The sequence below is a fragment of the Bubalus bubalis genome, chromosome 6, assembly GCF_019923935.1.
Source record: "Bubalus bubalis isolate 160015118507 breed Murrah chromosome 6, NDDB_SH_1, whole genome shotgun sequence".
Taxonomy (NCBI): Eukaryota; Metazoa; Chordata; class Mammalia; order Artiodactyla; family Bovidae; genus Bubalus; species Bubalus bubalis.
The window spans coordinates 83,845,970-83,871,874 of NC_059162.1; the positions used below are offsets into that span (position 1 = coordinate 83,845,970).

The window sequence follows — 25,905 nt, forward strand, 5'->3', positions numbered from 1 at the left end:
CAGGGCACCCAAGACAGATGGGTCATAATAAAGAGTTCTGACAAAACCTGGTCCGCTGGGGGAAGAAATGGCAACCCACTCCAGTATTATTGCCTCAGGAACCTCATGAACAGTAGGAAAAGGCAAAAAGATATGACACCAGAATATGAGCCCCTAAGGTTGAAAGGTGTTCAATATGCTACCAGGGAGAAGCAGAGATCAATTACTAACAGCTCCAGAAAGATTGAAGTGGCTAGGCAAAAGCGGAAACAGCGCCTAATCGTGGATATATCTAGTGGTGAAAATAAAGTCTGATGCTGTAAAGAACAATACTGCATAGGAACCTGGAATGTTAGGTCCATGAATCAACGTAAATTGGATGTAGTCAAGCAGGAGATAGCAAGATTAAACATCAACATCTTAGGAATCAGTGAACTAAAATGGATGAGAATGAGCAGATTTAATTCAGATAACCATTATATCTACTACAATGCAAGAATCCCTTAGAAGAAATGGAGTAGCCCTCTTTTTAAATTAATTAATTTATTTTTAATTGGAGGATAATTGATTTGCAATATTGTGTTGGTTTCTGCCATACATCAACATGAATCAGCCATAGGTATACATTTGTCCCCTCCCTCTTGAACCTCCCTCCCACTTCCCAGCCCATCGCACCCCTTTAGGTTGTCACAGAGCTCAGGGTTTGAGCTCCCTATGTCATACAGCAAATTCCAACAGGCTACCTATTTTTCATATGGTAATGTATATGTTTCAATGCTACTCTCTCAATTCGTCCCACACTCTCCTTCATCCTCTGTGTTCACAAGTCTCTTCTCTTCGTCTGCATCTACATTGCTGCCCTGCAAATAACTTCATCAGTAACATCTTTCTAGATTCCATATATATGTGTTAATATACAATATTTGTTTTTCTCTGATTACTTCTCTCTGTAAATAGGCTTTAGGTTCATCCACCTCATTAGAACTGACTCAATGTGTTCCTTTTTATGGCTGAGTAATGTTTCATTGTATTATACTACAACTTCTTTATCCATTCATCTGTCCGTGGACATCTAGGTTGCTTCCATGTCCTGGCTGTTGTAAATAGTGCTGCAATGAACATTGGGGTACATGTGTCTTTTTCAATTATGGTTTCTTCAGGGTATATGCCCAGTAGTGGGATTGCTGGGTCATATGGTAGTTTCATTCCTAGTTTTTAGGAATCTCCATACCGTCTTCCATAGTGTCTGTATCAATTTACACTCCCACCAACAGTGCCAGAGGGTTCCCTTTTCGCCATACTCTCTCCAGCATTTATTGTTTGTGCATTTTTTGACGATGGCCATTCTGACCAAAGTGAGGTGATACCGTGTTGTAGTTTTGATTTGCATTTCTCTGATGGATACAAGGAGAGATTTTATTTTCTTGGTCTCCAAATCACTGTGAACAGTGACTGCAGCCATGAAATTAAAAGGTATTTGCTTCATGGAAGAAGAGCTATGACAAACCTATGGCATATTAAAAAGCAGAAACATCACTTTGCTGACAAAGGTCCATATAGTCAAACCTATGGTTTTTTCAGTAGTCATGTACAGATGTGAGAGCTGCACCATAAAGAAGGCTGAACATCGAAGAACTGATGCTTTCGAATTGTGGTGCTGGAGAAGACTCTTGAGAGTCTCTTGGACTGCAAGGAGATCAAACCAGTCAATCCTAAAGGAAATCAACCCTGAATATTCATTGGAAGGTCTGATGTTGAAACTGAAGCTCCAATACTTTGGTCACATGATGCAAAGAGCCGATTCATTGGAAAAGACCCTGATGCTGGGAAAGAGTGAGGGCAGGATGAGAAGGGGGCGACAGAGGATGAGATGGTTAGATAACATCATGAACTCAATGGACATGAATTTGAGCAAACTCTGGGAGATAGTGGAGGACAGAGGAACCTGGCGTGCTGCAGTCTATGGGGTCCCAAAGAGTCAGGCATGACTGAACAAATTTTGTTTAGGAATTGTGCAGCTATGTTTGTGAAGGAAATTTTTCTTACACTTAGTATCCTTGTCACATTTTGGTATCAAGGTGAAATTGAGGAGTCTCTCTTTTTCTAGTCTCTAAAAGAATTATGAACTGTTAACATCACTTCTTTTTAAAAGTTTGCTAGAAGTCACTGTTGGGAGACTTAAGGCCTAGACTTTTCTTGGGTAGGTTTTTAATATCTTTCATCTTGATTGGACAGTTTATATTTTCTATTTTGTCTAGTGTCAGGATTTTAATTTTTTCTTTTTTAAACCACACATCCTACGAGATCTTAGTTCCCCAACCAGGGATGGAAACTCTATCCTCTACAGTAGAACATGCAGTCTTAACCACTGTAACACCAAGGAATTCTCATGTCAGAATTTCAAAGAAATTTGTCCAGTTATCCACTCAGCCAATATTTTATAGCTATATTTTCTAGGGATAAGTAACAAACTTGTCTTACTATAGTATTTTTAATGACTATCTTACCTATAGCTGTGTCCCATTTTCATTCTTGACGTTGCTTATTTGTGTATTTAAACCTCTCTTCGCCTGTCATTTTCCTCAGAATATTCACTATTACTCTTTGAAAGTACCGACTTACGGCTTTGTTGACTTCTATTGCGGGTTTGCTTTGTCTTTTGTTCTTTTATTCCATTTATCTTTCCTTTCTTTCTACTTTCTTTGGGCATAATTCAGTAATTAAAAAAAAAAAGTTCTTGGGACTTCTGTGGTGGTCCAGTGATTAAGACACCATGTTTCTACCGCAGGGGCCACAGTTTAGATTCCTGGTCGGGGAACCAAGATCCTGCATGCCCTGTGGCAAAGCCAAATAAATTAATTAACTAAATTAAATAAAAAATAAACAAAAAAAATTCTTGAGTTAGATCTTAAGTGCATTGATTTCAGTCTTTTTATTTGCTAAGATTTCTATCCAAGGTGCAAAATGTTATATAAATATAGTTTAGCTAAGTCTCTTACATTTAAAATATTGTATTTTTATTTGCATACAGTAAAATTTGCTGTTCTTTGTTGATAATGTGCTTATTCAAATCTTTTGCTTATTTTTAGTTGGATTGTTTGTTTTATTACCATTTGAAAGTTCTCTGTATATACTGGACACAAGTTCCTTGTTGGGCCATAAGCTTTAAAAATATTTTCCCCATCTCTGGCTTTTCTTTTCTTTCTCTTAACAATATATTTTGACAAGCAAAATATTTTAATTTTACTGAATACTAATATATTATTTTTAATAGATTATTCTTTTGCTGTTGTTTTGTAGCTAAGAACTCTTGCAAAATTCAAGATCACAAAGATTTTCTAAGTAGTATTTAATTCTAGTGATTTTATAAATTTGGGTTATTCACTTAGTTTTATGCTTCATTCTCTACAGGAGATCAGTCCTGGGTGTTCTTTGGCAGGAATGATGCTAAAGCTGAAACTCCAGTCCTTTGGCCACCTCATGCGAAGAGTTGACTCATTGGAAAAGACTCTGATGCTGGGAGGGGTTGGGGGCAGGAGGAGAAGGGGACGACAGAGGATGAGATGGCTGGATGGCATCACTGACTCGATGGACGTGAGTTCGAGTGAACTCCGGGAGTTGGTGATGGACACTGCGGTCTGGCGTGATGTGTGCGATTCATGGGGTCGCAAAGAGTCGGACACGGCTGAGCGACTGAACTGAACTGATGCTTCATTCTCAGTAAAAATTTGTACAAACAAACATACATCAAGGTTCTTCTTCTTTTCTTCCTCCTTCCCTCACTCTCTTTTTCTTTTGCATGTGAATGTCCGATTTTCTAGCACCATATGTTGAAAAAGGCTATACTCCATCAGGCTGCCTTTGCCTTTGTCAGAAAAAGCAGTTCCCTACATTCGTGTGAATCTACTTCTGGACTCTGTTTTGTTCTGTTGATCTATGTATCTATTCTTTGCCAGTACTGTGTTGTCTTGATTACGTAGCTTAATAGTAAGTTTTGAAATCAGTGTGAAACCTCCAATTCGGTCCTCTCTTTAAGAATTGGTTTGCCATTTCTAGTCACTTTGCCTTCCCATAAAACATTTAAAATCAGACTGTTGATATTTACCAAAAGTTGTGCGCCTCCTAAACCTTGTGGAACATCTCTGTTGTAATGCAAGCAGTAGTTCATCATTTTAGACAAAATAACATTGCCTGGCATGCAGTTCTCTATTTTGCTAGCAATTGTTATTATCTTTATTATTTGTAGGGACAGTTTCAGTTCATTTCAGTTGCTCAGTTGTGTCCGATTCTTCACGACCCCATGAATTGCAGCACGCCAGGCCTCCCTGTCCATCGCCAACTCCCAGAGTTCACTCAGACTCACGTCCATTGAGTCAGTGATGCCATCCAGCCATCTCATCCTCTGTCGTCCCCTTCTCCTCCTGCCCCCAATCCCTCCCAGCATCAGAGTCTTTTCCAGTGAGTCAACTGTTCACATGAGGTGGCCAAAGTACTGGAGTTTCAGCTTTAGCATCATTCCTTCCAAAGAAATCCCAGGGCTGATCTCCTTCAGAATGGACTGGTTGGATCTCCTTGCCGTCCAAGGGACTCTCAAGAGTCTTCTCCAACACCACAGTTCAAAAGCATCAATTCTTCAGTGCTCAGCTTTCTTCACAGTCCAACCCTCACATCCATACATGACCACAGGAAAAACCATAGCCTTGACTAGATGGACCTTTGCTCAGATATTGTTTGTAGTTTATTCTTGCTGCTACTGTCAAGTCAAAACATTGAGGGTTTTTTGTTTTTTTTTTTTTGTTTTTTCTCTCTCTTCTCCCATCACAAGAAGGGAGTCTGCCTCCATGTTCCAGGTCACGGCTCCATTAATTCACGGTGACTAAAGCTGTGGAGGGTGTGCAGCTTCCCAGGCATCATTAGTATGTGGTAAAAAAAAAAAAAAAGAAATGCAACTCTGTTTCGTTTGTGATCCTTAGTTTCTAAGCTGTCTTTCAGCAAGTAATTCCATCTAGAGGCTTGTGGGTAAATTCATACCAATCAGTGATTTCTATCAATTTTAGAATGAATAGATCTACATCCAGTTCAAAGCCATTTTCAGTTTGTCCCCTCCCCCTCTCTGGAGTTGGCTCCAATGTCAGGGGCAGCAGTGGGTGAAGGGAGAGGTATATGCTCTAGTCTCTTCTGCAACTGCATCTTGCACTTATGTTGCCAGAGATGCTGCTAACCACGTGGTCTCTTCTCTCGTCATAGATAATGCCTGGAGGTTGCTCTGTCTAGGGGCACCTTTGGCTGCAGGCAAGTACCCAGTATGAGTGACTCACACAGAGGATGCTTCTTCCCCTCTCACTGGTGAGTGCTGGTTCCTACTCATCTCCGTTGTGCATCCCTTGGCCTCACCAGGCGGCCTCTTGTGGATGGCACACAGGCCCACGCCTGCAATGTCCATGTCTCCATCAGGGCGGCACAGTTGCCTCTCAAACTGTGCCTTCCACTGCCTTCAGGACTTTCTTGTATTTATTTCCCTCCGTCTGTACCCCACCTTTCAGAACAAATGGGAATACCAAATGTGCAAATTCTCAATGCTAATTCTCTTCTGAAACTCTTTCTAGCTTTCCCTTTCTAAAGCTTATATATCATTTCCTCCTTGGACAAAGGAGGAAAATGGTTGATCTCTTCCAAAAATTTGTGAAGTTGGACAAGGACAGCTGTACTTCTTGAGCTTTATGTGTAAGAGATCGGGTCTTGGCTTCAGTCATGGGCTCTGTTCATAGGAATTGATTCACTTCCAGTTTAATTTATGACTGGCTCTTTTTGAGGGGGAGGGGGTAACAAACAAGGAGTGGCCCCACGGAGCAGAATGGAGCATGTGTCCTCAATATTTCTTGGCATCTCTATTCAGATGCATGGTTTATGTTATTACCTTTCATTCAAATGAGAGGACTCTTGGAAAAGAACCCCTTAGCACAGTAACTGGCACTTGGTTGTCATGAATGCAGGCCAATTTATAGATAATGGCTTGAGGTTTGCTGTCATTATTATAACAGAAGCAGAAATAAGGATGGTATTTTTGCTTCTCCCATCCCAAGAAGTTAGCAAAGCCTCCACGTTCTGAGTTCCCCTATCTCAGAGAAACCTTACCATTTTTTATATTTCAAGGCCAAGAAAGAGTTGCTAGGCACCCAGGAAAAAAACCCTCCATTGAACTAATTTTTTTGGGATCCAGCCTCAATAATATGGGTTAAGATGGGAAGTTGAGGAGCTGGAAGAGGCCAAAGTGACCTTTTGATAGGACCTGAGGAAGCGGGAGTCCAGAATGTTCTGTGACACTTGGGTCACTTGTGCAGAGACATCCAGAAGGAAAAATGCTGTTTGCTGTGCAGAGGGGGCTGGACTCTGGGAATCGCAGTTCGAAACCTCAGGTTGGAGGCACCACCTTCTGAAGCTACAACGGATCAAATTGCCAACAATGGATGGATCATAGAAAAAGCAAGAGAGTTCCAGAAAAACATCTATTTCTGCTTTATTGACTATGCCAAAGCCTTTGACTGGGTGGATCACAATAAACTGTGGAAAATTCTGAAAGAAGTGGGAATATCAGACCACCTGAACTGCCTCTTAAGAAACCTAATGCAGGTCAGAAAGCCACAGTTAGAACTGGACATGGAACAACAGACTGGCTCCAAATAGGAAAAGGAGTACGTCAAGGCTGTATATTGTCACCCTGTTTATTTAACTTCTGTGCAGAGTACATCATGAGAAATGCTGGGCTGGAAGAAGCACAGGCTGGAATCAAGATTGCTGGGAGAAATATCAATAACCTCAGATCTGCAGATGACACCACCCTTACGGCAGAAAGTGAAGAACTAAAAAGCCTCTTGATGAAAGTGAAAGTGGAGAGTGAAAAAGTTGGCTTAAAGCTCAACATTCAGAAAACGAAGATTGTGGCATCCAGTCCCATCACTTCATGGGAAATAGATGGGGAAACAGTGGAAACAGTGGCTGACTTTATTTTTCTGGGCTCCAAAATCACTACAGATGGTGACTGCAGCCATGAAATTAAAATACGCTTACTCCTTGGAAGGAAAGTTATGACCAACCTAGATAGCATGTTCAAAAGCAGAGACATTGCTTTGCCAACAAAGGTTTGTCTAGTCAAGGCTATGGTTTTTCCAGTGGTCATGTATGGATGTGAGAGTTGGACTGTGAAGACAGCTGAGAGCTGAAGAATTGATGCTTTTGAACTGTGGTGTTGGAGAAGACTCTTGAGAGTCCCTTGGACAGCAAGGAGAGCCAACCAGTCCAATCTGAAGGAGATCAGCCCTGGGTGTTCTTTGGAAGGACTGATGTTGAAGCTGAAACGCCAATACTTTGGCCACCTGATTCGAAGAGTTGACTCATTGGAAAAGACTCTGATGCTGGGAGGGATTGGGGGCAGGAGGAGAAGGGGATGACAGAGGATGAGATGGCTGGATGGCATCACTGACTCAATGGACATGGGTTTGGGTGGACTCCAGGAGTCGGTGATGGACAGGGAGGCCTGGCGTGCTGCGATTCATGGGGTCGCAAAGAGTCAGACATGACTGAGTGACTGAACTGAACTGAGAAGTGAGTCAGCCCCACCACAGGGATGGAGATCCTTTCTAGTGTTTTCTGGGTCATTAAATGGTAGGGAGCTGGGGAGAGGACCCTGATGACTTCTTTCCCCCAGGTAGAGCCTGACCCAGGCACACCATCTCTGTTCCAGTTCTCTCAGCTCTTAAATTCCAACTGTCAACATTTCTGTGAACTTCCTTTGTTTAACAGGGACTTTTATCATTCTGTGAGGACCACCTTCTTTCTCTTTTCACAAATGAAGAATAACTGAGATTCGGAGATGAGGTGGTTAAGATGAAGCAGGATGTCAAAGTGTCAGAGGAGAAACTCGAACACAGGCTTGCTGAACCAGGCATCGTTGCATTACCTCTCAGCGCTAGTGTTAGTCACTCAGTCGTGTCTGCTCTGTGTGACCCTATGGACTGTAGTCCGCCTGGCTCCTCTGTCCATGGAATTCCTCAGGCAAGAATACTGTAGTTGGGTTGCCATGCACTCCTCCAGGGGATCTTCCTGACCCAGGGATTGAACCTGCTTCTCATGTCTCTTGCATTGGCAGGCAGATTCTTTTTCACTAGTGCCACCTGGGAAGGCCTGTAAGGTACCTACAAGCACCTTTCAGTTATAAATATCCCATGGTATTAGTTGCTGGCGCTTCTCCTCATCTGAATAGATTTCACGCCCCTTTCAGGGGTCAGAGATGAGCCCTTCAGGTTCTCCCCTAGTATCTGGATGACTTTCCTTTCTGTGACAGATACTTTCTTCACTTTTAAGTGGACTAAGAGCACCTACCTTAATAAAGTACTGGGGGGATTAGTGGCTAACTGGGATGACCCAGTGACACAAGCTGATCTGGGTTTCTGGGTTAGGCTGGACATCTAACCGATGGAGGAACATAAATAAGGGCCTATACACGCATCACTTATGCTTTTATGGGAATGAGAAAAAGGCCCTGTTGTGTGCATATATTTACCAATCTGAGAATGAGAGCAAATACAGTGTAACAGGTTGGAGACCCCTTTAAGGATCTGGGTAAATGATTTAAAATATTGTAATTGGGATTTTATTTTATTTGTTATTTTCCCTTATTTTTGCCTGCCCTAGGTCTTCATGGGCTTTTCTCTAGTTGTGGCACTTGGGTTTAGTTGCCCTGAAGCATATGGGATCTTAGTTCCCTGACCAGGGATCGAACCGACATCCCCTGCATTGGGAAGGCAGACTCCTTAGCACTGGACCACCAGGGAAGTCCCCCTGCAATTGGGATTTTAAAAATCAGGTTTTGGGAAAGAACATTTTGAAAACTTTGGAAATAAATTTTGATAAAAAGTTCACTTGCAAACAGTGGTTTGTGGACATAGAGGTTTATCAGATCTGGGTGGATTGGCACTCCTGGTTCCCAGCGGGCTCCATTCAAGCCCAGGGAGAGCCCAGCTGGGTGGAGATTGGAGGGAATGAGAGCTGTCTAGACTCAGCAGCTGTCACAGGCGGGCAACTACCTGCAAACCAGTGCCCTCCAGGATTCAGACTGAGGATAGCAGGTAGAAAATAAACGGCCAAGGAGATGAGTAAATCAAAGGGGAAGAAGAATTGCCCGTCTCCTGTCAGGAACCCAGTCAGCCGTCTTCAGTGGAGGTTTGGGCGCCATCTTTCCCTCCCTCCCCTGACAGGCCTTTTAGAACTCATTATTATTAAGTGTTCATTGCAGCCTAGTGTTCTCTCAGAATGGCTTGAGACTAGCATGGTAGATTATCTGCTTTCATTGATCTGCACTTCAGAGCTAGAGGAAGGTAAAGATGATTTAATGCCTATTTTCAAAGAATGAAGGATCTTTTGTTCAGCTCTTGCCAGGGAGCAGACAAAGGAAGCAAGATTCACCTATAACAGGAGGGGGTTGGTGGTAGACAGGAGGGAAATTTATCAGTCAGGGAGGATGGAGACACTCGCGTGAGTTATGGTATCTTCTTACCTGGAGATCTTCAAAGTAAGATATACTTCCCTCTGACAGGAGCAGTCAGAGCTGGCAGTGGGGGGTAGGATTCCTCGCTGGAAGCAGGGAAATGGACTTTAGTGACCTTTGAAGGTTGAGTCCAGCCTTCTGAGTCTAGGATAAACTAAGATGAGAAAATTTATGGCTTTGACATCCACCATGTGAATAAATCTGAGCCTCTGCTGGAGTTTAGGAGAAAGAAGATTCCGGAAGCCTGCTCTGGCTTAACCACTCTATCAGTCCAGGTTCCAGCAGAAAACAGATGGCATATTCAATACAAGATCATTTGAGAGAGGTTAATAAAGAGGCTATTGAAGATGTAGAGAAATGTCAAAGGACGGAGCAGTACCCAAAACTCTTACCACCTCCTGCCCAAAGGGATGGGGAGAGGGAGCCATTATTAGAACCTAAAAGGCAGAAACAATGACCATCCTGAGAGGGGCTGTAACCTTCTGATAAGGAATGCCACCAGCCAGCAGGGACCTAGGGAGAAAGCCTGGGAAGTAAATGCCCTGACATCTCTGTCCTCTCTTCCACACATCTGCTTTCTGGGTTTCCAATCAGCTGGTCCAGACTGAAAACCTGAGGCCAAGGAAGCCCATTGATGAGGTCACACAGTCAGCCTCCTGAGCTGACACCAGCTTGGAGAAAGGTGAAGGGTAGATCAGGAGGAGCAAGGAAAGCTGACTGATACCACCATTGCTGGTTCCGTCACACAACAAAGTGTCTGTTACATGCCAAGCAGTGTTCTAGGCACTAGGAAGAAGGCAGTGAACCAGACTTACATTTGGAACTAATTGTGATTTAGAAATGCACCCCTCCCCTTAGCCCCCATATGCATTTGTTAATATAAGTAAGGAGAGTTACTGAAACTCTGTGCCTCAATATCCTCATCTGTAAAATGGGAACAACAGTTGTAAGTCCTTCATGGGGTTGGGTTACATGTAAAGCCCTGAGACAGATAAGTGGTGTGAAGTAAGAGCTCATCCCGTACATGTTACTGTTCTTACTATTGTTATGCTATTGCTATTTACATCGTTTCTCCAGTCTCTTGAGCTCTTTCTCATCCTTAAAGACCTAGATTGTGTAAACTCCTCCCTGTGGCTCTCTCTCCCCTCTCCCTCTCCCTTGGGCACACCTGAGCCCAGGTGATCTGGCATATGATGCCTCCCTGGTTCTTACAAGGCCAAGGTGCAATTATTTGGTTTGCATGTTTGTTTGCTCTGCTAGACTCTGTACAACTTGGGGATAATCTCAGATTCAAGTCCTTTTCCAGCCCCGTGTTCTGGCAGAGGGGAGGAACTCCATAGTGGAGGTCGAGTTTGTTTTGAATGACTTTACATACAAGATTTTGTAGCTTCAGGGACCCGAACATGGCTCAGGCCCGTGTTCAGAAGCCAGGATATAGAAGTGGAGGGAGAAGGGATTTCATGGCCCTAAGAATCCAGCCCCACTGCTCCATAGAGCCTGATTAGAAGCCCCGCCTCCCTGCCCTGGAACTGACTTCTACCCCAAGAGCATACATTCACAGGGAAGAGGATGCCCACTGAACAGGGAGGCAGGAACAGAAAGACCCTTATCTGAGTTTACAGCCAACCAGAATTATTAATCTTATTCTTCTTTAAGGTAGAAACTGGCTTTTTTTCTTTTTCTTTTTTTTTTTATCAGCTGTAGGGGACAAGGAGAGAGTTTTTTGACATTAAGATGGACACTGCTTTGCCTCTGCGGATACCGTCTGAGAAAAAAAGAAAAAAACACCTTGGGATGGAGTTGGTGAAGAACAGTTCCTGGGCACCTTTCTCTTCAGCCTAGTTATTTTGGCCACAGCTTCCAGAGTCAGGGCACAAACACACGGTGAGTTCCTTGATTAATCCCATATCTGTGTGTGAGGCAGCCTTGGGACTGCATCCCATCGGGTCAATTTCCAAGATCAAAGGATATGCTTCCAATTTACTGGTCAAATATGTTTATGCCACAGGGTCTATAAGATGGACCTTGGGAAAAACTCTTCAGGACAAATAGACCAGTTTCTTCAGCAAATAATTGCAAGGAAAATACAAGAAAAGAAAGGGACTCTATAGATTTAAATCTTTAAGATATGTACAAACCTCTTAGTGTATGGACTTTATTTGGATCCTTATTTGAACAAAGTATTTTAAAAATCATAAGACAGTTGGGAGTATTTGATATTTGATTGGACTTCCCTGGTGGCTCAAACGGTAAAGTGTCTGTCTACAATGAGGGAGACCCGGGTTCTATCCCTGGGTTGGGAAGATCCCCTGGAGAAGGAAATGGCAATCCACTCCAGGACTATTGCCTGGAAAATCCCATGGACAGAGGAGCCTGGTAGGCTACAGTCCATGGGGTTGCAAAGAGTCGGACACGACTGAGAGACTTCACTGGTTATTTGATATTAAGGAAGTATTGCTAATATTTGGGGTATGAAAATGGTATTGTGAATGCATTTATAAGAGTCTTTGATTTTTACAGATGTATTCTGGAATATTTGTTAATGAAATATATGATACATAAGATTTGCTTCAGAATAATCTGGGGATGGTCAAGAAGTGAATGGAATATAGAGGGAAGGGAAAGTGAAATGAAAGTGAAAGTCCCTTAGTCGTGTCCAACTCTTTGGCATCCCATGGATTATACAGTCCATGGAATTTTCTAGGCCAGAATACTGGCGTGGGTAGCCTTTCCCTTCTCCAGGGGATCTTTCCAACCCAGGGATCAAACCCAGGTCTCCCGATTAGCGGGTGGATTCTTTACCAGCTGAGCCACAAGGGAAGCCCAAGAACACTGGAGTGGGTAGCCTATCCCTTCTCCAGTGGATCTTCCCTACCCAGGAATTAAACCGGGGTCTCCTGCATTGGAGGCAGATTCTTTACCAACTGAGCTATCAGCTATCAAGCCCAGAATATAGAGGGGGTAGAAGTTAATTGTAAGTGATGAATAGGAGGTGCATGGAAGTTCACTAATCAATTCTATTTTGTACATAATGGTATTTTTCTATAATAGAAAAAAATTTAAATATGTTAGGAATAAATGTACTTTTTGCTTGTTTTACCAGGTTCCCTGAAATGAACTTGAAATTCAAACTGAACATGCCAGAAATGGGCTTATATGTTTTGGAGATGAAAGCTTGCTCATTCCTCACAGGGGATGGGAAGCCCTATTTCTCCCTGAAGGCCAGTAAGATCTCTACACTTTAGCTTTTTTTTTTTTTTTTAAACTAAGAGCCAGAAGTTGAAGGGATAAAACGATGACTAGCATCACTTCTCTTGGCCAACTTCCCTGACTGATGAGAATGGATTTCCCTAGCTGTTCACACTGTTGAGGAAAACAGGAACCAGAGCCAGGTGGGTCTAGACTCTAGTTGGATTTTATTCAGTGTCCCTAGTGCCTAATGTTTGCAACTGTGCTTCTCTGCACATTCTCATCCATAGTCCTTGAGCCATTTGGGCCTCTCTCTCAATCAAGACTCAGAGAGAGGTATAATGATTTAATATCATATGGCCTGGGCATGGTGATCCAGTGGTTAAGAATCTACCTGCCAAAGCAGGGAACACGGGTTCACTGGTCTGGGAAGATCCCACATGCTTCGAGGCAACTACATCAGTGCACTGCAACCACTGAGCCTGAGAGCCAAACTACAGAAGTCCATGTGCCCTGGAGCCCACGCTCTGCAACAGGAGAAGCCACTGCAACGAGAAGCCTGTGTACCACAACTAGAGAGCAGCCCCCGCTAACCGAAATAGAGAAGGCCTGCACACAGCAGTGCAAACCCAGGGCAGCCAAAAATAAAAAAAAATTTTTTTTCATTTAAAAATTAAAAAAATACATCACATGGCCCATGAATGGTGAAACTGGGACTCACATCCAAGTCGTTTCTGGTTTCAAGCCCAGACTTCTTCCCACTATACCATGTTGCCCTGCCAGTCTCAGGGTTCCTTTCATTAGGATGCACCAATCCAAGGTTGCAAATAATAATAGTTCTGTGGTTGGTACTGTATGGAGTGCTCTACATGCATTAATTCATTTCTTAATGATCACACTCTTAATGATCTCATAAGGTATGTATTATCCTTGCGCCCACTTTACAGATAGGGAAAGGGAGGCCCCTAGTGTCGCAGAACTAATAAAATGAGGAACTGACATTTAAACTCAAGGATATCTGTCCTCAAACCTTTGACTATATTTTTTATGCTACTTCTCCCTATTTAGTGGAAGATGAAAGTTTTTTCAGAATTCCCCCAAATAGAGGCCTTGAAATGCCAAGGAAGTGAACTTGCACCACCAGTGTGCTGAAAGAATGACTGAGCTCTGTATGTTGGAATCAGTTATTTTTTCTTAAAGTCATAGCATTCTCTTAGCAGTTAACAAGGGCCAGGCCACTGCTAGCCACTTTACAAATGTTAATTAATCAAATACTCACAGCAGCCTGGTGAGGTGGTTGTATGCTATTATCATTCTTCCCATCTTACCGATGGAGAAACTCAGGCATTGCATCAGCATGTGGGAGAGCGAATACAATACAGAGCCAAGATTCAATCCAGGCAGTCTTCCACCTGACCCTGTGCTTTGATCTCAACCTCACCTTCACCTTGAGCCTGGTACCTACGCATAATCTGTCCTAGAGTATGTCAATGAAGGAGCAGTGTTAACTGACTTTAACTCCCAAGTCTTAACTCCAACTAATCAAGACCAAAGCTCTGCTATTGGTCTGAGTAATAACTGAAAGGTAGTAACTGATTCTAACTTGGACTTTAAGGCATGTATGGGAAAAACTGATCCATTCACCTGAGTTACAAACGTGTTTTGAGGACAGACTCTACCTTTTTGAAAGCTGCAATAATGAGAGAAAATATTAAATTTAATGGGATAAATCACCTACATCACTGAGCACATAGAAGAAGTCAATACACAGTAGCTATTAACATCCTTCATAACCTCTCTGATCGGTCCACTTCTCGTCCACTCCATCGTGGGTGCCACAGCCCAGGCGTCCGTCCTCTCTCTGGTTGCTGTAGTGTGTTCTCTCTGGATTTCTCCACTTAGCCTACTCTCCACACTGCACCACCCATGCCCAAAACTAATCTGTTCTCTAGTCTCCTGAGGGAGGGTTAGCCTTCCTGGTCCTCTTGACCCACATGACGTGCTCTGGCCAATGAAATGTGAGTGCAAGTGGTGTGTGTCAATTGCAGAGAGAGTTGTTAAAAGCCAGTGTGTGTCCTGCCATGCTCCTCCTCCCACATGCTGATGCATCTCTCAACCATCCTGACGGTGGTCACTTTTCACCTTGGGTCCTAGAATGAGGAGACTCTACACAGAAGCCCCAGCAACCCTTGACAGACATGCAAAATAAGGTGCAAACTTTTATCGTTTGTTGTAATACGTGGCACTTTCGGATCTGTTTGTGTCACAGCATAGATCTAGCCTAATCTGACTGATACACGTTTTATGATGTTCTTGCAGGGAGGACAAAGTTCTCTAATATGCCGGCAAGGCCCCGCAATATTGTGATCTAAACATGAACTTCATCTTCTACCGTATTTCCTCTTTTTCTCCTCTTCATCCAAACAGGGCTTCTTTCAACCCCCTCCTAGGGCTACTACAGGCTGTTTGTACATGCTATTCCCTCTGCCTAGAACATTCTCCCAGCTGCCTACCCCCTTTGCCTGGTTAATTTCTGTCTCACCAGCCTCAGTTGACTTTCACGGCAGTTATGTGTATCCTTTATAGCACCCAATCGCTGACAGATGTGCAATAAGGTAAATCCTTACCTTTGCTGCTGTTTGTTGGAATAATGCTTATCTTGCCCACTAGGCTGTGCACGTCCTGAGAATAGTTGCCCAGTCTTTGCTTACTGACTAGCCCTAGCCCTTGGTACATAATAGGTACTCAAAAAATATTTATTGAATAAACAGTTCAGTCAAAATGTTGTAGTGATTATAGGAAGGACGTTGGAGCCAGACTTCTTAGATTCACATCCTACCCTGCCATGTATTTGTTGGGTAAATTACTGAATCTCTCTTTGTCTCAATTTCTTCATCTCTAGAAGGAAGATTACAAATGGAAGTGATCCCATAGGGTGTTTGTGAGGATTAACTGGATTAAGATAGTGGTTATTTACTTGTTGTCTCTGGTCTCCAAGCCCACCCTTCTATACGCTGTTCCATGAGGCCATGGTTTCCTTATGATACTTTCCCAGACTCTTTTGCTGGGTGGCTCTGTTTCGATAAAGCCGATGAGAAACTCTGCCAGGAGCCTAGGAGTAGGAGGGAAGAAACTTCACTCTGGTCATTTCCTACACACAGCATGATAGCTAAGAGGATAGAGGTGCAAACTGCCCCAGCTGCTTTCAACTCTCCCAGCACCAGTCACACTTCACTCCTCTGAAGTGCTGGTACCTGTGGCTGTGACCCCCCTGAGGGCCCAGCATCAGCTGCCCACATCCTCTGAGAGGTCTGAGTACGGGCCGTGTGGTGACTCATGAGGGCCTCACGGTGACTTCTCTCAGTAAAGATCCAAGTATCTGTAGGGAGTCCCTCCTTGGGGCTTCTGGTCTGGTAACCCAACCTTTCATTTTTGTTTCTCTAACTCCAGGGGTGGTGGCTGTACTCGTGTTGGAAAAACTGACTGGACCCTTTTCCTGGTTCCAGACTGGGCCTTAACTGATACACTATCTAAAGCACCGACTCAATGGACATGAATTTAAGCAAACTCTGGGAGATAGTGGAGGAAAGAGGAGCCTGGCATGCTGCAGTCCACGGGGCTGCAGAGTTAGACATGACTTGGCAAGTGAACAACAAGAAATCTAAAGCACTGAGAACAGCCTCAAGCACACAACAGGCACTATGTGAGTGTGAAGTTTTGCATTTGTCTAAGTAGGTAAAAGGGTTTCCCAGGTGCTGCAGTGGTAATGAATCCGCCTGCTAACGCAGGAGATGTAAGAGACAAGGGTTTGATCCCTGTGTCGGGACGATCCCCTGGAAGAGGAAATGGCAACTCACTCCAGTATCCTTGCCTGGAAAATCCCATGCACATAGGAGCCTGGCAGGCTACAGTCAACAGGGTTGCAAACTCTCAGACATGACTGAGCGCACGTTCACACACACACGCGTGCACGCACACACACACACAAGTTCTAGGTACACTGGATGTGCTAAGATCCAGGGATACAGAGAATAAGATATTATCCCTGCCTCCAAGAAGCTTGTCCAATGGCAAAGACAAGACATAAAGGTAAATAACACAACTGAGTGACTGAGCACACACACACACACATACACAAATAAAAAAGCCAACGTGGCTCAGGAGAACCCTGTGGAGGGCGCCTGACATCTGTCAAGGATGATGCAAGCGACGGGTGCAAAGACTGGCTGTCTTTAGGGGAAACTCTGATCCACACCCATAACTATCACTCAAATGTCACCTTCCAGGTGTGACTTAAAGCAAATGATGACACAGCTTCCATAGCATTAGCAATTTTTTATTTTCCTTTTTTGTTGCATAGGAAATGCAGTACTTGCTTCCAGTAATTGTATTGTAATGTGAGACGGTGGTAGCACTAATGGTTGAATACAAGAGTTAAACTAATCCACACCAGCTCAAAAACCTGTGGAGATTTAGTTGAATAAGAATGGACGCCCACAGTGATTCTCAACCAATTACAAATTTTCACAGAACACAGTCAAACTAAAAGGGTAACTATGAGAGTCAATACAAGTATACTAGAGGCACAGGGGGCCCGGCTCATAAAAAACAAATGTCAAACTAACTTATTAACACGGGGTGTTCAGTTTCACAACAGATCTCTTATCATTGGAAGTGTTTAATCCCCTTCTCCCACAATTTGAAATGAAAAAAACAAACAAAAAAACCCCAAAAAACAAAAATGGAGGTATCTTGAGCAGACAGATTTCCAAGAGTGGTGGGACAAGCCCTCAGTGAACTTTGTTCTGGTAAGAGGTCAGGGCTGCAGGGGAGGGGGGTCGTGTATTTGCCTTTGAAAGTCTACCTAGAGGACCTCCTAGAATCTGATAAACCTCCAGCTCTAGGTCAAGCCAGTACCTCAGCAGTGATGCTACCAAATGCCTTCGCAGTGCAGAAAGGCAGTTGGAGACCAGGGAGAAAGTGCACTCTTTAGGCCTCCATCCCAACGTAGCCAGTGGCCTTGTGACCTTCGGCTGAGATGTTTGAAAAAAACAGTGCTAAATTATAGACTATTACTAAAAAAAAAAAATTTGAAAAATACAAATAACACAAATAGAATCAAAAAGGGAAAAAATCTTCTGTCATTGTGAGAAGCTGAGCATAAAAACAGCAGGAAAAATAGCCCCATTCATTGGACACCATTTGTCCTAGAAACCACCACGGAGAGACCCAAGTTCACATCGAACACCCTGGGGGGTATTCTCCACTGTGACGGCGGTAGGGCTGGATTCATGGTAGGGCACTTCCACCATATATTCTTGTGGTCCAGACACACTTTGGAAATTGTGTTTTTTGAACTGAATAGCATCAGGAAATGTGATGCTCATGTGGAAACTCATGATGTCTGGCACTCAGGCAAAGTCCTGCCCCTACATGCTGCTGCCTCCCTTGTTACCATGCTCAAGGGCAGGTGGTCCCCCCTTATCTTTCTGAGCATTGCTGAAATCTGTTCTCCATTTCCCCATTCCCCTAACAGATTATAAAAGGGGAATAAAAAATAAAACGGCAAATCAATGCGGGCTTAGGGGAAAAAAAATGAGATAAAAGATTTCATTTGGGAAGCAAGTCATTTCAAATTTAGACCAAAAAAGAAAAAAGTTATATTTAAAAAAATCCCGTGTTAATAGCCAATTTCTTTTTCTTATGAATCGGGCCCAAAGTTTGTACAGAGTTTTATTTTTGAAGAAAATATTGCAACTGTGCATGAAACTAAATAGCCACGTGATTCTGTAAAGATTTTTTTTTTTCTTTTTTTTTTTCTTTTAATACGAGGAAGTCTGGTGTGAAGACGGATCAAGCATGGGTACCTGGCTGAACATTGTCCATTAAGAAAATGCTTCACTATCGGCAAAGCTTCAGTTGAGGGTGAAGGGAAATGTCCCTCATTTTGAAATATCCTCAGTGTCTTCAGAGCAGAGTTCTTGAAATTCAAATGGTTGTTTTGAGACAAAAGTCTTGCCAGGGACTGATTTCTGAAATCAAACACCCATGCTTGTCCCCTAGGAAAAAGAAAACAAAAAACAAAAACGAAAACAAAAACACAAGTAATACTGAATTTAAGTAAATGTATACCTCCAAAATACTGAAAACTGCCGAAATCAAGAAAAGACAGAATTTGCGTTCTCAGTGAAATACCTTTAAACCTAGCTGACAAGAACCAAGTCAGAAAAAAAGACTAACATAATCTTGAGTAATATTCATACAGTTCACTAAGCATTATGGAATAGCATGCATTAATATTGTACGGTTATTTTACATCACCTATACCAGAAGGTCCTGACTGACAGACAGCGAAGGCTACCGGTGTAGAAAAATCTTACTTCAGAAGAGCAATATAATACAGATTTCACAGGCACTACATTTTAATATATCAGGTATTATGCTGGTTTTCTTATAATTCTTTCTGTCCTAAAGCTGGCATTATAACAATGACCAAAAAGGCAAGGATTGAAGTAAACGGAAAGTAGATACCAAAGTTGATATAGTTTTTTTTCTTCAGATAGATTAGTGCATAGTTCTCATGCAGATAAACACTGCTATGCATTTACACTGTTGGAAAGCAGAGTGAATTGAGCCCGAGTTGTCACATTTGTGTAAATCATTTTGTCAGCCTGTAATAGCACCATGTAATGGATTTGCATTAAACATTAAATTGATTTCAGGATTGGTGACACAGTATTTACTACACTTAAGTGCTATGGAATAGCTTCAATGTTACCTGCTATATATCAAAGCAATTTTCATCCCACTGCTTTTTTATTGGAAAAAATAAAAGGAAAACATACACGACACTAATTAGACGAATGCACAGCCTTGGACGTGGAGAAGGCAGAGCGGGTTTACTGTCAAACAGTAAATACATGCATTGACTTCAGGACGAGAGTGGCCTTGGAAAAGCTGATTTGAATGAAAGCTGTGCTGGGGGCAGTGCAGCTTTCTGAGACTGTCTGAAGTCTTAGGACAGGTCTCGGAGGGTGGGTGGTGAGGTGCCACTGAAGCTCTCCGTACATTACCATGCCAGTTGTGTTTTAGATTGTTCTATGGAGGCCTGCTACCAGGAAAAAGAGACGAGATGAAAAAGAAAGAAAGAAAATGAAAGAGAGAGACCACTACGGCTACGGACAAAATGGTACTTCCAGAGACATGATGCCATGTACATTAAATGACATTCTTAGAAACCCCTCCCCACAAAAAAAAAAAAAATCAAAAGGAAAACATTTTTTGTCTTAATCCAGATTTTGTAAATACTTTATGACACTGTAACTACAAAATTCAAAGCCTATGAGGATAAGGACTTGAAAAGTGAAAGACAAACTTTTTGAGACGGGGTTTTGCGTCTTCCAGTGGGCTGTCTGAATACTGTGACTCTGGGAAGTCTGGGTTCCTTTACGCTTCACCTGTCAGAATGTGAAGAACACATGCTTCGGGAAGTGGACCTTGGCCCGCCTGTAGCCCACGCCTGACTGTGGGGTGGGGGCGGGGAGGAGCTGACATATGCCAGGGTGTGAAGAAACAGAAAACCTAGGTCAAACCTCAAAGGAAAGAAAAACGTGTGGGATGGAGAGAGTGGGCTTTGGAAAGAGGGCCTCTGCCCATTAACGGTCAGACAAGGAGCGTTTTTGTGGCAGGGAGGTGGGCCAGAAGGGAAAAAAAAAAAAAGGATACAGGAAAATGATATGATTTAGTGTTTGTGCCTCTGACTTCAGTTCCCAAAGAAAAAAATGGAGAGTTATTTGAGGGACTTATCTTTGCCAATATTGTTAATGCCATTTGAAGGGAGAGAAAAAATTCGAATGTGTCTCAGAATCAAGGGCTGGGCCTTCAAGTGTGGATGGCCCTCGGTCTGTCAGTCTACACACCCCAGGTAGCAACGTCTTCCTCAAACATCTTCGCTTGACTTTGAGTCTAAAAAGGTTAAACACTCGTATTGTTGATGTTTCTTTTTTCCTGCTTGATCACAACTAAACTACAGTTTCCTGCTGCTTTCTGGACAATGAAACATGAACAAAAATATAACTTAGTGTGTTTAATACTTAACCCCTGTTCGTTATCACCCTAGACTGCCTCCCTAATGTTTTAAAGCCTTTAAAACATTTTTTTTCCTGCAAATCTGTTCAGAGTTCCCTAATTTTAGCTTCATCAAACTTAATACAACAGAATACCTTCAAAAATACAGCATACCTGTAACGTCCATTTACAATGGTTTTCAGTAGACCTATACTTCTCAAGCATAGGAATATGCTATACCATTGAAAGAAAAAACAAACAAAACTGTATTTAAATACTTACAAAAAAAAAAAAAAAGGAAACAGGAAAGTTTTAAACTTAAATCCAGTTCCCAAAGGGAGAGGGGGGCGGGAAAGAAAGAAAAGCCATTCTATGAACGCTGCCTTTATAATGAACAATCAGAAATTTCACTAGGCTAATTTGACAGAAATTTTTCCTCATTTAAACAACATTACAAAAGTCCTGCATTATAAAATAGGGTAGAATAAATCAGTGTAATCAATAAAACTATACAACAATACAAATTACATATCTTCTGAGTGGGCAGTTAATCTCTCTCTTTGCAGTCATGACTACAACATGCTCACTAAAAACAACTAAAACTGCCCAAACTATTGCTTAGTTTGTTTTGTTTTAAAAAAAGGGTGCAATTTTATTGTATATACAACCAATTTACTGGTAATACCTTGGCTTATCGCAAGGTTCTGACAAAATGTTTGTCTAGGCTTTTTTCCCTTCACTGTGAAGCACTGAAAGCTGCTATTTTTTTTCTTTTTTTTTTTTCTTTTTTCTTTTTTTAGTGCACATATGTCATAATAAAGTAATGCCCAGCTAAGTGCTATAGGGGAAGGCAAAGTATGCTGGCTTGCTAGAGGAAGTGACACCATATACTGACAATCACACCATACGACAGCGCCAACGACTATTCAACCACTTATCAGACACATATGAAAATCCAAAATGTTTTATTTTATTTTTTTTTCCTTAAATAGAGATAACCAGTAAACAATTTTCAGAACTTGGAAGTTTAAAAACGTGCATATAAAAATGGGCATTATATACTTTGTATTGAATGTGGATTGACTGCAGTCTGCTAAGAAAAATGGGGTGTGGGAGCTGAAGAAAAGGGAAGTTGTCTTTTTTTTTTTTTTTTTAAGGCTTGCTTGTGAAAGGAACAGTTGTAAAAACAAAATTGCTTGAAGCAGGGTCAGCTTAGTGCTTCACAGTTTGACTGCTTCTCTAAGAGGAGCCCTTCCTGCGCACGTGCATTCAAAAATCACAAAAAAAGTACAAAGACAGACACCTAAAACACACTGCGTCAAGTGCAGCACCGACTTTGGTCAAATAAAAAAAATAAAAGAAAAATTAATCATTGCTAAGCTTTTCTACACGATATAAGCAGGTATTGCATATTTTCATATATCTGGGGGCGGGGTGGGGGGGGGAAATAAAGGAAGACTCCAAATAAATTGTAAAATGCAGCAACATCCAAAATACTGATATTCTAAGCATCTACAGATCTCAGAATAGCACTGCCACTGACCACATAGGACAATAAAGACTACTCCTATCTGCGGGACAACTAACTCTCTATTTAGTTCTAGATGTTGAAACTGACAATGGCTGACATAAAAGTCACATTTACAAAAAGTGTCTCCAAATGCTTGACTAGGGAAAAACCCCTTTCAATAGAGGAGCATGTGCAACAATTCCACAAATAATCGCTATCCAGGGCAAGGCACATTGATATGGAATTTTTGTTTTCGTGCAAATTAAGGAAAAAAAACAAAACAAAACAACATTGTTTTGGGGGGGGAAAGATGAGGAGCAAAGTGTCTTCCCAAGAATTTCAGTTACTTGATTGTATAGGACAGTAGTAGAACCCTTCTGAAGGGCTGAAAAACATCGTTTAAAGGCAAGTGCCTAGAGTAGGGATTACAATATTGTGTCTTAATGCACTCTACTTTATCCTACATTAACTATATAAAAATTAGTTACTAACACTAGAACATGCAGAGACTTTCTCTGATCAGCAGGGCTTGCCAACCAGAACGTATATATATGTATAGTATAGGAAACCTTCTTGAAGTTGCATGGGAAGCAAAGGGGTGCTTCGCTGTCTGGTAGAAAAATCACTTGCACTTTTTTTTTGTTATTTTTTTGTTTGTTTTTTGTATTTTTTTTTTACATAAGATACAGGACATTTGGGGGTGCAAACTTTTTTTTCCCTAACAAGTACCCTTGATCTGAATGGGCACCAGCATTTGTCTCAGTATTGGTTTCATTATTATTATTAAAATTATTTTCCCATAGCCCAGTTCAGGGCGCAAAGGTCTTTAAATTTTCTGGACAATCTCTGGAACAATGAAGTGTCTGATAACTGATAAATCCTATGATGCCAGATACATGTAAAAATTTTCAGAATTGGCATAATCCATTCTAGTGACTTCTAGCTTATAAAATTAACAGATACCATGATTTTATTTTAGTTATGTGCTTTGATAACAGAAAATAATTAATTAGCATTTAATGTAGTTAACATATTGTGGTAAAAGCACCATTAGATTTGTTTTTTTGTTTTTTTTTTTTAAATTTTCCTTCAGTTTTTAAAGGGATACAAGTTTAACAATAAAAAACATAAAAAGCAAAAATAGCTCCCCTTTTTCTTGCAAGGCTGTTTTTTACCCCAATAATTTAGAGTCCTGGGGTGGAAGGACTTGAAAAACAAAAATAGAATTTTCAACAATCTCTATCTTACAAAGATATTTAGCTATCCAATGAAATTGCACTTTACTCAATTCAAAATTCGATTGTTTTGATTGATTCCTGTCAGTTTCTGTCAAAACAGACCATCTTCCCCATTACCATGTGAATTTGTGTCATTGTTGAAATTGTTGAAAAAATGTTTTGTTTTTTTTTTAAAATGTAAGTGCAGCATTTCAAAACTTTTAAAAAACTGAATAGCAGTAGTAGTAGTTTGCCATTTTCGGGATTATTCTGCAACGCGAGTGGGTTCACTGTCCTTCCGGGCCATGTTACCTAGTTAACGGCTGACTGCTGAACCAAGCCAAACTAAAAGAAAGAACAAAAAAGGAACATAACTGCGATTTCTTTTTCCAATATGTTACAGAAAAACATTGCCCTTTGACTGTCCCGTAAGTTATATATATTGCAGATCTCAGCTACTACAAAAGATTTAGTTCTCCAAGTGCCTCCTGATTGCTCAAAGAGGCTCACACCGGTGTGGGTAAATTCATGAAATACTGTGAAACAGCCGGGCTCCGTAAAGAAAGTGTGTTACAACAGGAAGCCAGTGAGCAAGGGTAGACCCTCTCTAGCCACACTGCCTAATGCTCACGCAACCACGGAAACACTTCAAATGTTACAAAGCCCAACCATTTCCAGCACCATATGAGAAAATTACAACAGTTCCTAAAGTATTAAAAAAAAAAATCCCAAAAGGTTATGGCCTTTGCTGTTGGACCATAATGCTTGCTGTTTCCATGTACAAGTTGATTTGATTTTCCCCTTCCAGTGACAGTGAAGTAACCGCGCTGGGTTGAGGATGCGTCCATGTTACAGAGTTGAGAAGGGGTCAGGTGGTCTGTCTGGTGGATGGTGGGACGCTGCGACTTTTATCCCAGGTACCAGGACTGGAAGACAAGAGAAAAAGTGCAATTAGAGCTACAATTTGGAAAAGAACACATTTTAACTGTGGCCTTTCCACTGGTGAAATCAAGATCGATGTTAGGGATAAAGGGGGGTTTTCACTGGTAAAAGTAGAGGAATGACGAACAGTAAACCTTAAGACTCTGAACCTGATCTTACTCTTCTGAAACTGAAATTCAGTGTCTTTGTAGGGGGCTGCCCATGTTCTGAGTGTAACTTGCACAACCAAGTATTTATGTCTACTTGAAGCACATGCATGGTATGGATGTTCCAATCTGGCGAGGGCAGCTGTAGCAGAGCAGGAAGCTCTATCACCTGGTTTTTGATTGAACCCTCAGCACCTAGCTCAGTGCCTGGAATACAGGCTTCCAAACAAAGAAGAGTGGAATGAATGGAGAATGGGTGAAGGGAGAGGTTTTATATCATCATGGATGTCTTCTCTGATGAATCTCACAGCATCTCCTTTTCAATGAGATGCTATTACAATATTCTTGTAACAGGCACTGAGGATCAAAAGCGACAGAGGAGTAAATGGAGCTCAGGTAGGATAAGCACTGCACCAAGAATCCCAGGTGATTCTGGATAAGTCATAGCATCTCTCTTCTACTCAGTCTCCTTAGATGTGCATGAGGTAGATTTTATGATGTAAAATGCTCCTCTCAGCTCAAAATTTCTAAAATAAAGTTTGAGAAAATGACATATAATCATCAACTGGTATCAAAGACTTTACCATAGTGTCCAAAGGAAAAAAGGAGGCCACCTGCACAGCCCTCATGCATGCTTTTGCTCCTCTGACGTTTATTTACAGCCTTGCATCTGACTGCTGGACCCAGTTACCAGTTGCCTTTTCCTTCCATGAGCCCTTAGGTGATTAGCTTTGGGCAAAATCTGGTGATATGCCACTCTACGTGCTGGCACTTCTTTCTCTGTTAGCTAAACAAAGTGACCAATTATGGTTTAGTATCAGAGTCAGTTTCTCAAGTGAAATAAAAAAGTACATGGCTTTTGCCAACTTTTCTCCAGAACTACCCTACCAAATTCACCGCATTTATTCACAGAAAAATCATCAACCTCAAGCAAAATTAAATGCTTCCTAAACCTCTGAGTTGACAGTATCAGAAAGGGTTGCATTTGGGTTGATTGAGTCAGATGAAGGCTCATCCGTGTCCAAGAGATTCAATTAGGTAAAGCAAGGACTTGTTTGATTCCAGGATAAATGGAAAAATGATAGCTACATGGAGGTTGGGATAAGATTTCCTGGTCACACAAGCTACTTTTGATTTCCAGAGGACTTGAAGAAAAAAAAAAACAAAACCTGAAGTCTAAACCGAAAAACTACTCATCCTGTATACTTTTAGATGTTATTCTTTGACCGCATGCTTTGAGGAGCACAATAAAGCCTCTTGTGTCCTGAAAGGAAATCATCCTGGCAAATACACGGGGCCTAAATCGAACTG

At 41.8% G+C, this 25,905-nt stretch overlaps 1 protein-coding gene across 4 annotated transcripts in view; it reads right to left on the reverse strand.

Annotated features, from left to right (window-relative positions):
- Nucleotides 1-17,032: 17,032 nt before the first annotated feature.
- Nucleotides 17,033-25,905, reverse strand: part of NFIA (nuclear factor I A) — a 405,480-nt gene continuing 396,607 nt past the window's right edge. For all 4 annotated transcript variants that reach the window (XM_025289454.3, XM_025289453.3, XM_006055921.4 and 1 more), the window contains one exon: nucleotides 17,033-24,432. In XM_025289454.3, the coding sequence (XP_025145239.1) occupies nucleotides 24,415-24,432 (18 nt within the window). In that variant the 3' untranslated portion in view covers nucleotides 17,033-24,414. The remainder of the gene's footprint in view (nucleotides 24,433-25,905) is intronic.